The following is a 16,658-nucleotide window of genomic DNA, read 5'->3' as shown; positions in this document are numbered from 1 at the left end:
TCGCCCCTAGGCCCCACCCACAATATGCCCTGCCCCCATTGGCACTGCCCAATGCCCGGTGGCCAGTGCCAAGATGCCCCCTGGGCATGGGCACTTTGCCCCTTGGGCAATGCCAGAGGCACAGGCTGGCACTGCCAGGATGCCTGTGCCCAGGGGGCACCACCCCCCCACCGCTCGACCCCCTAGGGGGCCCTGATTGTTCCCCCCTTCATTCCTGCGGGGTCTTCCACTAGTTCCTCGAATGTGGGAAGCTACTCTAAACCTCGCCGGAATGAAGTACTCCTGGCAGGGTGGGAGATGCTATCGGGCCCAGCAAGTTCCATGCACGAATCCCGTGAAATGGCTGACACGCGATTCTCCGGATTGGACCCGCCAGAAAATTTGCGGGTCGTGATGGGAGAATCGGGCCCCAAATTTCACCATCTGCCATGGTGGGATTGGAACCCAGGTCCCCAGAGCATTACTCTGAGTCTCTGGATGACTAGTCCAGCGACCATATCACTACAGCCCACCACCTCCCCAAAGGTCTTTAAGAAGTTACACCTTTTTGAATCAGGTGTACAGAGATGTTCAACAGTGATGTGATTAATATATTTTATAACCAACAGGCTGGTTCTAAAAAAACAATGTTACAAATGTGGAATCCGGTTAAGTGATTAATTAGTAGATTTTTAAAGTTTTTAAACAATTTTCTAAATAACTTTTCTGATTTTAACTTTTACGTTAACCCCATGTGTATATCCTAATCTTTGATTTCCTCTGTGCAACATTTTTGAAGATTGATTTCATTTTACTCCTATAATTACCTGGTTGGATGTCTATGAAAATCCTTTAATGTGATTGGCTTCTTGAACAGCCTGATGTCATTATTCCAGTTCCAACCTGTGAATTCCCAGTAAAGAATGTTGCAATCAGTTGCAGTACCACTCCACCCAGATTTTCAGAGGGACCCCGCTGAGGCCCTCTGTGAGTGTGGGAGATTCATTCTGGAAATCGATGGGTGTTACTCCCGTTTCCACGCTAATTGAGGACTTGGATTTTTTTTGGGAGAAGTCCGGCTGATATTTTCTCCAGAGAGATTGCTAGATCTTCCAGCAAGACTTTCTTTGTGGTCACTTTGTGGTCAATTCCGGCCTTGGGTGACTGTGTGGAGTCTGCATGTTCTCCCCGTGTCTGCGTGGGTTTCCTCCAGGTGCTCCAGTTTCCTCCCACAGTCCAAAGATGTGCGGGTTAGTTGGATTGCCCATGTTAAATTGCCCCTTGTGGGGGGGATTAGCAGGATAAATTTGTAGCGTGAAGGGATAGGGCCTGACTGGGATTGTGGTCGGTGCAGGCTCGATGGGCTGAATGGCCTCCTTCTACACTGTAGGGATTCTAGAAGTAGGTGTATAGCTGCAAAGGCAGATATATGCAATTAGGCCACAGGTCAACGATGATCTTTTTGATTGGTGGAACAGACCTGAGGGACAACATGGTCTACTCCTGTTCCTTAGTCTCTTAAGAACAAAAGGCCCAAGTTATGTAGTCCACAGTTAAAACTCCACAGGATGCAAGGAAACACCGACTTCCAAGTTTCCCATCCAAAACTCCAACATCTTGCCTAATTAGCATGCCCCTGCTAATATACACACAAGGACATTGGGAATACAGAACTTTTATTTATATAGCAGCATTCATTTCCTCAGGATATCCTGAATTCTCCCACAGCCAATGAATTATTTTTGGAGTATAGCCTTTGTTGTTTTGTAGGCAAGCACAGTCGATAATCTGTGCACAGCAAAATCCCAGAAATAGCAAAGTAAGTATTTGAGATAAATAACCAATTGATCTGTTTCGTTGGTATTGGTTGAAGAATAAATGTTGTCCTCAACACCAGGAAAACTCCTCTGCTCTTCTTCAAATTGTTCCACGGGAACTTTTACATCCACCTAGCACCTAATGCCCAGATTGGAGAGAAGAGTGGTGATCTCTTTCTTTAAACAATCTTGATTCTCTTTGATCTCAGCCACAATTATAGAGTTCAGAATTTGCTAGTCCAGCTTTCTAATAGCCTTTCTTGATCTGGAAGCTTTGGGTAACAGCTTTAGAGTATGCGTAATATGCACATGTAGGAATGCAATTTTACCATGTTGCATCATGTTACATAGTTAGTAATAACGTAAAAATGCCTGTTTATTATTTATATTGCAATAGCCACAATCATTGGTCAAAGTCTATGAACATTATGACTAAGTTGCATCCAATAGGTCGGTAATGATGTTCCCACTTGTGATTTAATGTTTAGTCAGGGTTAGCTGTGAATAGCTGTATATGAATCAGATGTGGAAGTATGTGTTTCATGTTTTGACTAATGCTGTTCCTATCTGTGACACCTTACACCATGTATAATGCAGTATGTAGTTATTCCCTCCTACCTTAAGTAATGTTTTGAATGTATAAATGATATTGAACAGGATGTTGTGGTTACGGGGACAAGTCTGGAACTGAATTTTGGGACATCAAATCCCAATCCAAACTACTCAAATGAAAATGAGGAGGAGAGTTGAAAGATAATGAGAATTGTTTTAAAGAACCTGTACATTCTTATTAAAATTGCTGAGCCTTTTGGGGATAATGTGATAAAATTGTCTACCAGTTATAAAATGTATAGTTGGATATGATGTGTTTTAACATTTTTAATGACATTTAGAAGAACTGAAATGCGTGAACTATGGATCCAGCATTCCCCCAATAGAAAACAAAAGAAAAATGACTGTTAATGTGCTGTTCAAATTAGTGTACTGATTTCAAATGTTTGATTTACGTGAGTGTAATTCTGTTAGCAGCAGTGAGGAACTTAGTCATGGTTTATCTGCAATAATAATCCACAAGTCCACAAGGCTATAGATCAAGTGCTGAAAAATGGGAATAGAATAGTTGGGTGGCTTGTCTTTGACCGGTGCAGATGCGATGGGCCAAAGGGCCTTTTTCTATGCTGTAGCCCTTTATGACTCTATGTCTCTATAATCATAGAATCATAGAATCCCTATAGTACAGAAGGAGGCCATTTGGCCCATCGAGTCCGCACCGACCACAATCTCAGCCAGGCCCTATTCCCGTAACCCCACACATTTACCCTACTAATTCCCCTGACACTAGGGTCAATATAGCATTGCCAATCAACCTAACCCCGCACATCCTTGGACTGTGGGAGGAAACCGGAGCATCCACGCAGACATGGGGAGAAAGTGCAAACTCCACACAAACAGTCACCTGAGGCTGGAATTCAACCTGGGTCCCTGGCGCTGTGGGACAGCAGTGCCAATCATTGTGCCACCGTGCTGCCCTGTACTACTGTGCTGTCTTTTAATCCTTTAATACTTCTTCAGCAATCAAAGAACATCTCAACCACTATAAATATTAATCTAGCTATGAAGTGTGCAATGTTTTTGATAATGTCTTAATTAACAATGATGACCTGCAAGTTCTTGCAATCTGTAATTGAATGATGCAAGCCACTATACATACAGGAATGAACTAAGTATCTTTTTTCAAAATACTGTTGTTGGATGAATAAATGTTGGCTAGAATACTAAAGCACTACTATTCTTCACATCCTACCAGAAAAGCTTTTACATCCACTTAAGATTGAAGCCAGGGCCTTGATTTAATACCTCAGTTGAATACTTTCACATCTAACATTGAAGCACCCCCTTAATACTGCATCGAAGTGTGAGCCCAGATTATGTCCTCAGATAGAGCTTGAAACTGTGACCATCTAACTCAGCGGTGAGAGTGCTACCACTGAGCCAAGGCTGAGACCTCCCATCTATTCATGAAAGGGATAAGCAATGCATTAGGGTCACTGATAGAGTGAACTCTATGTCAAGGGACTATGAGACAGTGCCACAAAGTAATATATGAACATGTAGGAAAGTAGTAATTGTTATGTTTATAGCAACAGAGCAAAATCATTCAGTCTGATGTTTCTGCATAGATGGTGTGCTAGAAAAATCTAAATGAAATACCAGAACTTGGTTTCTCTCCACTGCCTTGTACTTTGTTCTGCTTGAATTTTTTCCCGTTTTCCGATAAAGGTTGCAATAATCTCTGCCTCGACTATTTCCTGTGGCAAAACATGCCATGCTTCAACAAACTGCTGTTAAAAGACATTTCTCTTAATTTCTCTCCTCATTCTGTGACATTTTAAATTGACGATCCCTTGCCACTGATTACTCAACCATAAGAAATAATGTTTCTGTATTCACTTTACTAAAAACCTTCAGAGTTAAATAATCTGTACTACACTTCCCTTAGCCTGCTGTGTTCCTGTTGAAATAGTCCCAGCATTTCTTGACTATAGGTTCCTATCTCTGGTATCATCCTGGTGTGTCAGTGCTGAATGCTTGCTAGCAAATGAATGGTCTTTCTTGCTTTCTTTCATTTAGCAGCACACGAGGAGGACTCTTGACCCATCTTACCTGTGTTGGCTTTTGAATGGTGTCTAAACTTGTACTTAGTACTCTAATTGTAAGTTAACCAAAGGTTTCTATGAATTCATCATTACTTATTTACTCTCGTATTTTATGGCCCTATTTATAAAACCAAGAATATGGTTGGCATTTGTTGTAGTTTTATTTACCCTGCCTCACATTTCTCTGGAATTATTTTTTTTAACCCTTAGGTCTATCTGTTCTTCCACACCCTTTACTGTCTCACCATTAAACATGTACCCTGCTTCCCTGTTTTTCTAGTCAAAACATGATGTCTCACACTTACAGATATTAAATTGCCTCCTAGAACCTTTACCCTAGAACTTGTGATACTGTGGTTAGCACCGTTGCCTCACAGTGCCAGGGGCCCGGGTTCAATTCCTGACTTGGGTCACTGTTTGTGCAGAGTCTGCACATTCTCGCCGTGTCTACGTGGGTTTCCTCCGGGTGCTCCGATTTCCTCCCACAGTCCGAAAGACATGCTGGCTAGGTGCATTGGCCATGCCAAATTCTCCCTCACTGTACAGGAACAGGCACCGGAGTGTGGAGCCTGGGGAATTTTCACAGTAACTTCACTGCAGTGTTAATGTAAGCCTATTTGTGACACTAATAAATAAACTTAAACTCACCCTGAACTCCTGGCCAGTGAAGTGAGTTTTGTAAAAACCTTTACTGGGTCATTTTGTTCAATGCACAAACTATGTGCTATTTATATTGATTGCACGCCAACTTTGGTGCTTAAAAAATGACAATGAAACACTATTAAAGCAGATTAACGTTAATGTGTAAAGCCAGCTAGCCAATGAATTCAGATTGCATGGAAACTTCAGAAGCAAAATAGCATGCATCAATCATCCTGATTTGGCTTGCGATTTGTCTGCAATTGCTCCCTTATTCTGTTTGACTCAGTGCTACCACTCATTGACCTTCCTGAATCAAATGATTGTGGTTTGAAGTCAAATCCTAGGTATTGAACATCTAAGAGGCCCTTCAACCCATTGGGATATATCCCAGGCTGACACCTCAGTGCAGTACTGAAGGAGTTCTGTATTACTAGAGTTGCTGTTTTTTTGGTTGGTACATTAAACCAAACCTCTCCCTGTGCGTACACAGGCTCCCATGATTTAAAATAGAACCGGAGACAAGCGCCTTGGCCAATGTTTATCCTTCAGTTCCTCATGCCTCAAAACAGATAATCCGGTCATCATTAGATTTGCTTTTGGGGTTTTCTGTTTATATTAGCTGTCACTTTCCTCCATTACAATAGTGGTTACACTTCAAAAGTAACATTGCAAACTGCATTGGGACGTTCTGAGGTGGTGAAAGGCGCTATATAAATGCATGTCTTTTATTGGCACTTGGGGGGGGGGGTGTTCTGAGGATATGGAAGGCGCCAAATAAAGCTCATTCATTCGTATCTAATTGCAAGCATTTTTATTCGTAAAGGAGAAAACTGGTCCCCATGGTCCGTGCGGAGTATAAATTACAACTCAATAACGAGAACTGAGTCCTTGCTCACAATTACAAGGCATGAAAAGTTTATTTTGTTGGGGAAGAGATTCAATTTTTAAAAAAAGAAAACCCAGATACAATAAATGGGAATCAAGCTTGTCCCGAGAGGGTTTGAACACAACACATTCGGAGTGCTGCTCCCTGTATAACAAATTCCACTCTGATACAGAGAACTACAAATCCCAGGCATCCTGCCCACCCCACCCCTGTGCGTGTTGCGCAAAAGCGCTGCTGTGGGGGGTGAGTGTGGCTGGGCTTGTGTGTCTGCGATCAAAGCGCTTATTGTGTGAATGGAGCTGGCTGGGGATTAGCTGGCTGCGCTGCTCCAGCTGAATCATGCATTGCACACACGGGGAGTGGTGCCCAGACTGTGCGAGGAACGGCTGAGACCCGACCCGACCCTCTTGTGTCTCCGTCCGACAGTCAGCAGGGGGAAGAGGGGGGGGGCAAAAGAAAAGGGTTAGGGGAGGGAAAGAGAGAGAGAATGAGAGAGCAGCAGCAGCAGCAGCCAGTCTGCCTTGGATTTCTCCTGCAGCAGCGATGATGGTGGAGGGAGAGGGAGGTGTGCAGACACATTGTGGCTTTGGTGTTGGCTGCTGAGATTCCAGACACACACAGAGTGGGAGAGAGTGGAGTGAAGCCGGGGGTAGGGGGGGGACGGAGAGGAGCAAGGATTTTTTTTATTGTGTTTGCATTGCATTCGATCGGTGCTCGGAAAGAAAAGACAAGGCTGATTTGGGGTGGGGGGGATCGGCACAGTCCGGGGGCACATCATGGGAAACGCTGGAAGTATGGACTCTCAACAGACGGATCTGCGGGCTCACTCCATGCCCCTGAAGCTGCCCATGCCCGAGCCCAATGAGCTGGAGGAGAGGTTTGTGGTGGTCCTGGTGAGTACTCCAACTCTGCATCTTCAACCCCCCTCCCCATTCACTCGCGTTTGCCCAGCAGAAAGTTTTTTTTAAAAAAAATCCCCCCTTCCTTTTATTGTACCAACTAAACTGCATGATCTCTCAGGAGAGTGCTAGCGATCGTAAAGATTTCCATTCTCCCCGCCTCCCCACAATGAACTTGCATTGAGTTGTTTGGCTGGATTTGGCATCAGATGGAGAGTTTGGGGGGAGGGAGGGCGATGAATCAAAGGTTAACAACCATATGCTTCACATATCTCAGGTTAATCTGTTACAAGACAAGCAGTGTTCACTGACTATTCAACTCAACACACACCCTGAGCTCTGAACACTTTACACCGAATATTTAACCACTCGCCCAGATTAAGGTTGCATTTCTTTGGTGCTGTGTGTTTTGTTGTTAAAGAACCTCCTTCAAGCCCAGAGAGACTTTACCGTCTGGAGTTTTGTACGCGGTCGATTTCAAAGACGGTATGAAATTAACCAGCCTGTCGAAGTTCACTTGGATTGGAGCAAAGAGTATGTTTTAAATTAGGGAAGCAGTCATTCCAGAAACTTTTTTTTTGCTTAAATACATCTGTGTGTGTGTGTGGATATGTCCAAGCTTGAGCGGGTGGGGTCCCCCTGTTTCCAGCTTGATGAATATTGTAAACATTAGCTGTTACAGAAAGGGGGACGTATTGAGTTTCTGGTTGTTTCCCTGAATTCACTCCCCCCGCCCCCCCAATATATGGAGACCCGGTCAAAGCTGTACTTGTCCCTGGAAACCATTATTACCAACCTTCTGCCACTCGTATGGCAGCAAACCTTTTTAACCAATTAGCAAAATGTTGGCACGTTGCTTTTAGTTTCTTAACATTTCTAAAAGCGTTGCGTGGGCTGCTGTATCGCAGGGCATTTCACGGTGGAGGGGGAGAAAGATCACACGCATACTGGGGAGGGCAGGGAAGAAGGTGGTTACACTACGATATTCGGAATAACTTTTCTGGATTCAGAATAACTGTTTGGATTCAGCTCCACCCAGTATGTCTGAATCCCATTCTCAAATCTGAAGTCCCCAAAGGCATGGGAGTTATGCTTATTCTGAAAATCTCCTCAACATGAGGGATTGGGTGGAAATGGAAGCATAGGGAAAGTTTAAGAGATGAAAGATGAAACAAGAGGTCTACGTCAACTCTTTATAATGGATTCTACTGGGCAGTTGCAGTGCTTTGTTGTCTCTTAGATGGCAGTCAACACTTCAATTTCTACATGTTGCATTTTCAATGTGGCATGTTAAATAACAGTTATGTGAAGATCTTGGATATTGGTTTGTTTTAGTATTGTGCCGTCATTGGCTCTCCTGTTTCCTATAGTGATTGGATGACTACATTTCAAAAGTATTTAATTGGCTGTGGAATCAGAACATAAGAACTAGGAGCAGGAGTAGGCCATCTGGCCCCTCGAGCCTGCTCCACCATTCAATTAAATCATGGCTGATCTTTTCATGGACTCAGCTCCACTTACTCACCCGCTCACCATAACCCTTAATTTCTTTACTGTTCAAAAATCTATCTATCTTTGCCTTTAAAACATTCAATGAGATAGCCTCAACTGCTTCACTGGGCAGGGAATTCCACAGATTCACAACCCCTTGGGGATGAAGTTTCTCCTCAACTCAATCCTAAATCTGCTCCCCCTTATTTTGAGGCTATGTCCCCTAGTTCTAGTTTCACCCGCCAGTGGAAACAAGCTCCTCGCTTCTATCTTACCGATTCCCTTCATAATCTTATATGTTTTTATAAGACCCCCCCACATTCTTCTAAATTCTAATGAGTATAGTCCCAGTCTACTCGGTCTCTCCTCATAAGCCAACCCTCTCAAATCCAGAATCAACCTAGTGAATCTCTTCTGCACCCCCTCCAGTGCCAGTATTTCCTTTCTCAAGTAAGGGGACCAAAACTGTACACAGTACTCCAGGTGTGGCCTCACCAGCACCTTATAAAGCTGCAACATAACCTCCCTGTTTTTAAACTCCATCCCTCTCGCAATGAAGGACAAGACTCCATTTGCCTTCTTAATAACCTGCTGCACCTGCAACTTTGAATGTTTGAGATGTGGTGAGAGATACTATAGAAATGCAGTTTGGAGCAAAGGCAATTGGGGGGATGTTTGGTCGAGGTTTAGATGGTGATTGGTGTATATAAGTTACAGAAAGAAAAGCTGTTCCCATTAGTTGATGGTACATGACTAAAGGACATAGATTTAAGTCTTTGGCAAGAGATACAAGGGGAATGTGAGGACAAACTTTTTTTTATAGAGGGTGTGGTAATGATCTGGAACTTGACGTGATTTCAAAAGAAAATTGAGCACTTGAGGGAAATATACTTGCTGGGCTACAGAGATAGATTGGGGGAGTGGGACTGACTGGATTGTTCTACAAGTGCTGAAATAGACATGATGTGCTGTGATGGCTCTACATATATTATATTAGAAATGAGCTGCTTGCTGGAACAGGCTCACTTGACAGTCGGACAATGTGATAACATTATCAAAACCCTTTTGACCTGTGGCCAGTGGAGACATCTCTTGGGCACTTACATTTCACCACTAGGAATCTTGGGCAGATGCATTACCTGAAGCCCACCTCCCAACTGTTTCAGGTGAATGCAGAGAATTGTCTAAGGCATATACCACACAATACGATGCATAATCCGCTTGGATATATACCTCAACTTTGATGGTGAAGTAATTTATTCTGGCATATATATTCCCATACCAATGTGCTGACTAAGTTGTTTGACATTCTACTCCTTCACATGATTTTGGCTGAAGTCGTAAACCTCTTCCACCTCATTAGACCACTGAACAATCACTTAGACATGTGACAACCGCTACCATCTTCTTTGACTAGTGTGAATGTTAATTAAACAGGTTTGTCTTTTTCTGCTGCACATAGAGATGTTGTTACTTTGCCCCTGGACAACTTTTTTTGTAAAGATAAAGGACAAAGCTGCTTTCAAATCAGGTAGTGGTAATTATTTCTCTGCCCTACCCCCACCAAATATCTTATTAGAATTTGGCTCAATTGACATTGCTTCAGACTGAGTTTCATTCCCAAATCTATTCATATTTCTTCAAATAATAATTGTATAATTTGATTCATACGTGGTGTGAAAAATTATTTCAGTCAATTCTTTGTAATATGAATTTAGTTTCTTCCCATGAGTGAGTTGGGTAGTTTCACAAGTAGGAATGAAAATCATATTACATGGAGCTATTTTTTCATAAAGTATTGTTCTTATTACATTGGATGTGGTGTCACTTTTCACTTCCCAGTAATGTGATAGCTGCCTACAGGTAGTTCCCATATCGCTAGTGGCATCCCGCATTGCATTGTAGAATTGATTGACACAGTTCCTCTATTAACAGCTTAACAGAAGGAGCATTATACATTTAAACTGTGTGAAGTGTAGAAACAAACACCATGTGTTTTAGAGTTTCCCCCTTACTGGTGAATTATTGGTTTTAATGTATCAATTTGAAAGACAAATGCAATTCACTTGTGACTATAGAACTTGTGAGTTTTGTTTTGTATATGCAAACTAAAATGATGACATGCTCACCTCTTAAGTCAGGAGTAGTGTTCTCTCTTTAGCTGTTGTCCCTTCCTCCTTCAAATCTCTCTTCAAAACATCAACCCGTCACCCCACCGTTCTACCATCCCATCTCCAAACTCACTTTCCTCTACTAAGTTCTTGAATGTGTTGTTGCTTCCCAAATCCTTCCCCATCATTTTCAGAACTCCGAGGCCAGGATTGTACTGCTCCGCCACGGTGAGTCTCCCCCTGATGGATGCTGTGGTCCATTTAACTTGCTGTTTACTCCTGCGGGCTCATCACTGGGTGGGAGGGGGATAAGATCCTGGCTTTAATTCCCTCCACTCAGGTTTCCACTCCGGCAACAGTACAGAAACTGCTCTTATCAAAGTCACAAATTACATTCTATGTGACTATGATAGAGGTCAACTTCTTCCCCCCTCCCTCCACCCCAGACTCAATCTGTTTGCAACCTTTGACGCAACTGACCACCACCCTCCACCAATGCCTTTCCATTGTAGTTCAGCTGGGTGGAGTTGCTTCTACCTGGTCCCTTTCTCATTCAATTGTAGCTGGGGAGTCACTCGCAATGGCGTTTCTTCCTGCACTCCGCACTGTTACCTCTGGTATCCTCCAAGGATCTATCCTTAGCCCCCTCCTTCCTATTTCCCATCTACACATTGCCTCTCAGTGACATCATCCAAAGGCACAGAATTCCTTTTTTCACTTATCCTGGTGACATCCAGCTCCGTCGTCTTTCTCCAATCCTTCACTGGTGCTAAATGATCAGACTCTTTGGGGGGGAATTTTCCTGTCCCATCTGCAACGGGAATTGTAGAGAGAGGGGGACAGACCATGCCAGGGTTCGTTGACCTTGGGCGGGATTTTCCGGTTTTGGGATGTGTGTAGCTGGAAAATCCCGCCCTCTATCTGACGCCCAGGACAGGATGAACAAAAATGTTCTTCAGTTGAATATTGTGAAGAATGAGACCAGTGGTTTTGCTCCATGCCCCAGCTCCAATCCCCAGTTACCAACTCCCTCCATCTCCTTGGCAACAGTGTGAGATTGAGCCAGTGTGTTCGCAACCTTGGTGTCACATTTGATTCCACGATGTGCTTCTGACCTCATGTTTTTACCATCAAAAAGACCACCTATTTCCACCTCTATAAATTTTTCCCTGTCTCAGCTCCTCCGCTGCTGAAATCCTTATCCGTGTCATCGTTACACCTTGACTTCATCATTCCAGCACACTCCTGGCTGCTCTTCCACATTCCACCCTCTGTAAACTTGAGGTCATCCAAACACTTGCTGCCCATGTCTTAACTCTCAGCAAGTTATATTATCCCTGTGCTCACACACCTACATTGGCTCCTGCCCAAGCACTGCCTTGAGATTAAAATTCTCACCCTTGTTCTCAAGTCCCTCCAAGGCTTCACCACTCCCTGTTGCTGTAATCTACACTGGCCCCATCACCCTCTAGATGTCAGCACTGCTGTAATTCTGGTTTCTTATGCATCCTGAATTTGAACTGTTCTACCATTGGTGGCCGTGCCTTCAGTTGGATGGGCCCCAAGCTCTGGAATACCCTCCCTACACCACGCAACCTCTCTACCTCACTTTCCACCTTTAAGACCATCCTTAAAATCTAGCTCTTTGCCTAAGATTTTGGTCATCTGGCAAAACATTTCCTTATGTGTCTTGGCGTCTTATACTTTGTTTTAAAATGCCCCTGTGAAACACCTTGGGTCATTTCATTATGTTGAAGGTGCTATATAAATGTAGTTGTTTTTCAGTCTGACTCCAGAGATGACAGTAAGGCGCTGTAGAGCGGGAGATGGTGTCTCCTGTCCCCTCAGGAGGATTTAAAATTCCGATTATACCATTCGGAGATGATCAGGGGAGTTCTCCCAATGTTCTCACTAACGTTTACCCCTCAACCAACAACGCCCTTCTTAAGAAATTACCCAATATTGGTTGCTACATTCCTCTATTTTACTAGTGACTGCAGTCTTAAAATCAGTTCTATAAATACAACTGTTTTGTTCTTATTGAAGGCAGTCATGCTTCACTCATTGTAATTTTCATATATTGCAGAAGTTTTTTAAAAGACTCCTTTCATATCAGTTGATGAAATCTATTGTAACGTCTGTGGTCCAAAATGCTCCAGACCAAGTCACTTCTGGATTATGGAATGTTCTGGATTGTAGAATGACATTAGAATGCCTAATCACAAGTGTGCGAACTGGAAAACTCCGCACACAGAAACATTTACATAAAATAGTGATAAAACGTTATGAAAGCGTCATAATAAATGATTTTACTTGTTCAACGACTGTAACTTTCACATTTCTTCTCAAAGTATTGTAAAACAATGCTTGGATGTGCTCAGAAGATATCTGGACAACTGGTGCTTCCGAACAATAGATTTCCAGACTGGAGAGGTTGCAGTGTTCTTCCTTCATGCAGTGAAATAATTTCCAGCAGTACTTCTATTCAAGTTTACAAAGAGTCACAGGGTCGGGAGATCTATGGTATCTTCTTACATGTTTAATTGTGAGACACCGAAACAGAAACCATGAATGGTAGCAAGTACACTAAGTTTATGGACGGCATTCTCCCATCTGGGGACTAAGTCCTGTGGCGGGGGCAGGAACGTGGAGTGTTTTCCGTTGTAGAGGCCAGTGGGAAAATACGCCAAACCTTCCAGCCCTGACCTTATTAGTTGTGCACCTGGCTGATTTGCGCCATATTCTGTGGCGGGGCAGGCATGATAGTGTGTAGTCCGCTGTCCTATCAAGCACCATATTGAAAAGGTGCCCAACATCACTGACCCACTACTGAAGAAAGAAGTTGAACATCCAGAAAATGAAATTGGATCTCTGGGAGCACTCAGAGACCATAAGATGGACCTTCTGAGAAGATGGCTCTCCAAGGAACATTCTGAGACTGGAAAATGGACCTGCTCGAAGACACTGAATCTGGAAGGCTGACCTGTAGATGTTCAGCCCACCCACTGCTGTGGTGTTCCAGGGTTGCAGACGGCCTCCAACCTGAACTCCGGAGACAGCTCCAGACATTATTCAGATGAGTCCCGACATCTGTGCATCACGTTGTTCCAAAGGTGTTTTCCCACTGGTGTCGGAGAGAACTGGATGTGGGTGGTCAGACATCTGTACCCCCTTAGCAGGATGCAAATGAGTTTCATGTTGGCTCCCAGCAGGTTTCCCGATCTGCCAGGGTGGGCACCAGCAGTAAATTTACACTGGTGCAAAATTGATTTTTGGGACTCCACCGAATTCTCTTTCCCCATCATTAAACCCACTGGCAGGAGCTTGGGCACATTCTGCTCCATTTTATAGCACACCTTTTATAGGGGTTTTTCAGGTACTAAAGACACCTTGGAGTTGAGATGATACTGGTAAATAACTGAAGGTTTGTCCCCATGCTTTGATGTTCTCTTGATTCTTCTGTATTATTGTTTGGTGCCAATCGAGCAGCCCACTCTATTGGTACCCCTTCCACAAACATTCACTCCCTCCACCACCTATGCAAAGCAGCAGCAGTGTGTACCATCTACAAGACGCACTGCAGGAACTCATCAGGTCTTCTTGGGCAGTACTTGCCATACCCTCAACTGCTACCATCTAGAAGGATAAGGGCAGCAGACACATGGGAACACCACCATCTGGATTCCCTCCTCCGTGTCATTCTCCATCCTGATTTGAAAATACATCGCCATTCCCAAGTGTCGCTGAGTGAAAATCTTGAAACTCCCTCCCTAATAGCACTGTCAATGTACCAACACTAAAGGCACTGCAGTGGTTCAAAAAGGCAGCTCATCACCTTCTGAAGGGCAATTAGGGATGGGCAATAAATGCTGGTCTGGCCAACAATGCCCGCATGCCATAAATGATTTTTAAAAATCATATGAGCATTATTTTAAAGTTGTTGTTTATCCATTGACTTTAATCCCACCATTAAAACAATGTAGATCAGAAAATCGGGGTCTATCTTTCTCAGTTTATGACATAACAACTTCACTTTTAAGAAGCACGGGAGTTTTTAAAATCTAAGAATATAAAGCATTTCATTTAAAAGATCTTTAATTCCGCCGAGTCTTCTCTTTTGAAGTAATTTATTTATTCTCATATGATGAATTCTCACAAGGTGTTCAAACAATGAGAAAGTCTGCAAAGTTTCTCCCTGTTTTCAAAGGTAAGGAAGTTGGAGGATATGAATTTGACATTACAATCTGTATTATTCAATGCTGATGACTAGCATTCGATAAATGACATTCATGAACTGTTCTATTTCACGGAATCATAGAATGACACTGCACAGAAGGAAATCATTTGGCCCATTGTGACGTTAGCAGCTCTTTCGTAAAGCTATCCAGTTATTTTTTTTCCTTTTAAGTATTTATCCAATTTTAAATATTTCTATGACATGTGTTTCCATTACCCTTTCAAGTAGTGCATTGCAGATCACAACAACTTGCTGCGATAACTTTTAAAACATGTTTCCTCATGTCATTCATGTTCATTTGCCCATCACTTAAACCTCCCCTTTGCCACTGGAAACAGTTTCTCCTTAATTACTCCATCAAACCTGTTCATGATTTGAAATACCTCCATAAAATCTCCTCATCACTTCTCTGCTCCAAGAATAACAACTCTGGCTTCCCCAGTCTCTCCACATAGCTGAAATCCCGCTTCCCTGCTGCCATTCTGCCAAACATCTTTTGCACTCTCTCCAGTGTCTTGACATCCTCCCTAACATGCGATGCCCAGATTTGAATACAATACTCCCAACAAAGGCCGAACCAGTATTTATAAACGTTTAGCATAACCTCCTCACTTTTTGTACTCTATTCCTCTATCAAAAGCTGAGGAGTCCATTTGCTTTTTAAAAAAAAAATCTTAACTTATCATGCCACCTTCAAGGACTTACACGTACACCTCAGGTCTCTTTATTCCTGCATGTTCTTTAAAATTGTACCACTTATTTTATTTGCCCATCCTCATTCATCCTACCCAAATGTATCACTTTTTGTTCCTCTGCATTAAATCTTACCTGCCTATTTACATAGAACATAGAACAGTACAGCACAGAACAGGCCCTTCGGCCCACGATGTTGTGCCGACCTTCATCTGAAACCAAGATCAAGCTATCCCACTCCCTACCATCCTGGTGTGCTCCATGTGCCTATCCAATAACCGCTTAAATGTTCCTAAAGTGTCTGACTCCACTATCACTGCAGGCAGTCCATTCCACACCCCAACCACTCTCTGCGTGAAGAACCTACCTCTGATATCCTTCCTATATCTCCCACCATGAACCCTATAGTTATGCCCCCTCGTAATAGCTCCATCCACCCGAGGAAATAGTCTTTGAACGTTCACTCGATCTATCCCCTTCATCATTTTATAAACCTCTATTAAGTCTCCCCTCAATCTCCTCCGCTCCAGAGAGAACAGCCCCAGCTCCCTCAACCTTTCCTCATAAGACCGACACTCCAAACCAGGCAGCATCCTGGTAAATCTCCTCTGCACTCTTTCATCAGTCTAAGTCCTCCTGAAGTCCTTTAATATCCTCCACATTGTTTATTACATTTCTGAGTTTTGTATCTTCCACAAAGTTTGATATAATATCCTGTGCACTCAAATCCAGGTCACTGATATATGTCAAAAATAGGAGTGTGGCTAATGCCACCTCAGTGAAACATTACCCTCCACTCTGTTCACTACTGCTCTCTGCTTTCTATCCCTCAGTTAACTTTTGTATCCATGCTGCCACTCTCCATTTAATTCAATGGGATTTAATTTTGCAAACAAGTCAATTGTGTGATACTCTGTTAAAAGGCTTTTTGAAAGCCCATATACAGAAGGTCAACCACACTACTCATCAACCCTCCTTGTTGCTTCATCAGTGGTTTCAACCAACTTAGTCGGACATATGCCAATTTTCCCAAAAAATGGCAAAGCGTCAGGAACCCCCAAGAAAAAGCCAGGCTTTCACTCCAAATCTTCTGACCATTTTCCCGTCCTGCCTGCCATGGGAATTGTCGTGGGCGGGACACAGACCATGCAAAAATCCGTTGACCTTGGGAGGCATTTTCTAGCTTTGGAGTGAGCGCAGCCGGAAAATCTCACCCCTTGTTTGAAATAAAAAGTAAGGGGGCGTA

General features: G+C 43.2%; 1 protein-coding gene across 6 annotated transcripts in view; it reads left to right on the top strand.

The window, feature by feature from the left end:
- Window positions 1–6,743: 6,743 nt before the first annotated feature.
- Window positions 6,744–16,658, top strand: part of LOC144503656 (formin-like protein 2) — a 237,328-nt gene continuing 227,413 nt past the window's right edge. For all 6 annotated transcript variants that reach the window (XR_013499536.1, XR_013499535.1, XM_078228346.1 and 3 more), the window contains exon 1: window positions 6,744–6,874. Coding sequence is in view for 4 of the 6 variants with exons in the window: in XM_078228346.1 (XP_078084472.1) it covers window positions 6,758–6,874 (117 nt within the window). In the remaining 2 variants the exon portion in view is untranslated. The remainder of the gene's footprint in view (window positions 6,875–16,658) is intronic.

Source organism: Mustelus asterias, chromosome 14 (assembly GCF_964213995.1).
Source record: "Mustelus asterias chromosome 14, sMusAst1.hap1.1, whole genome shotgun sequence".
Taxonomy (NCBI): domain Eukaryota; kingdom Metazoa; phylum Chordata; class Chondrichthyes; order Carcharhiniformes; family Triakidae; genus Mustelus; species Mustelus asterias.
The sequence above is the reverse complement of the archived record's forward strand: the minus strand, read 5'-3'. Positions and strand labels throughout refer to the sequence as shown.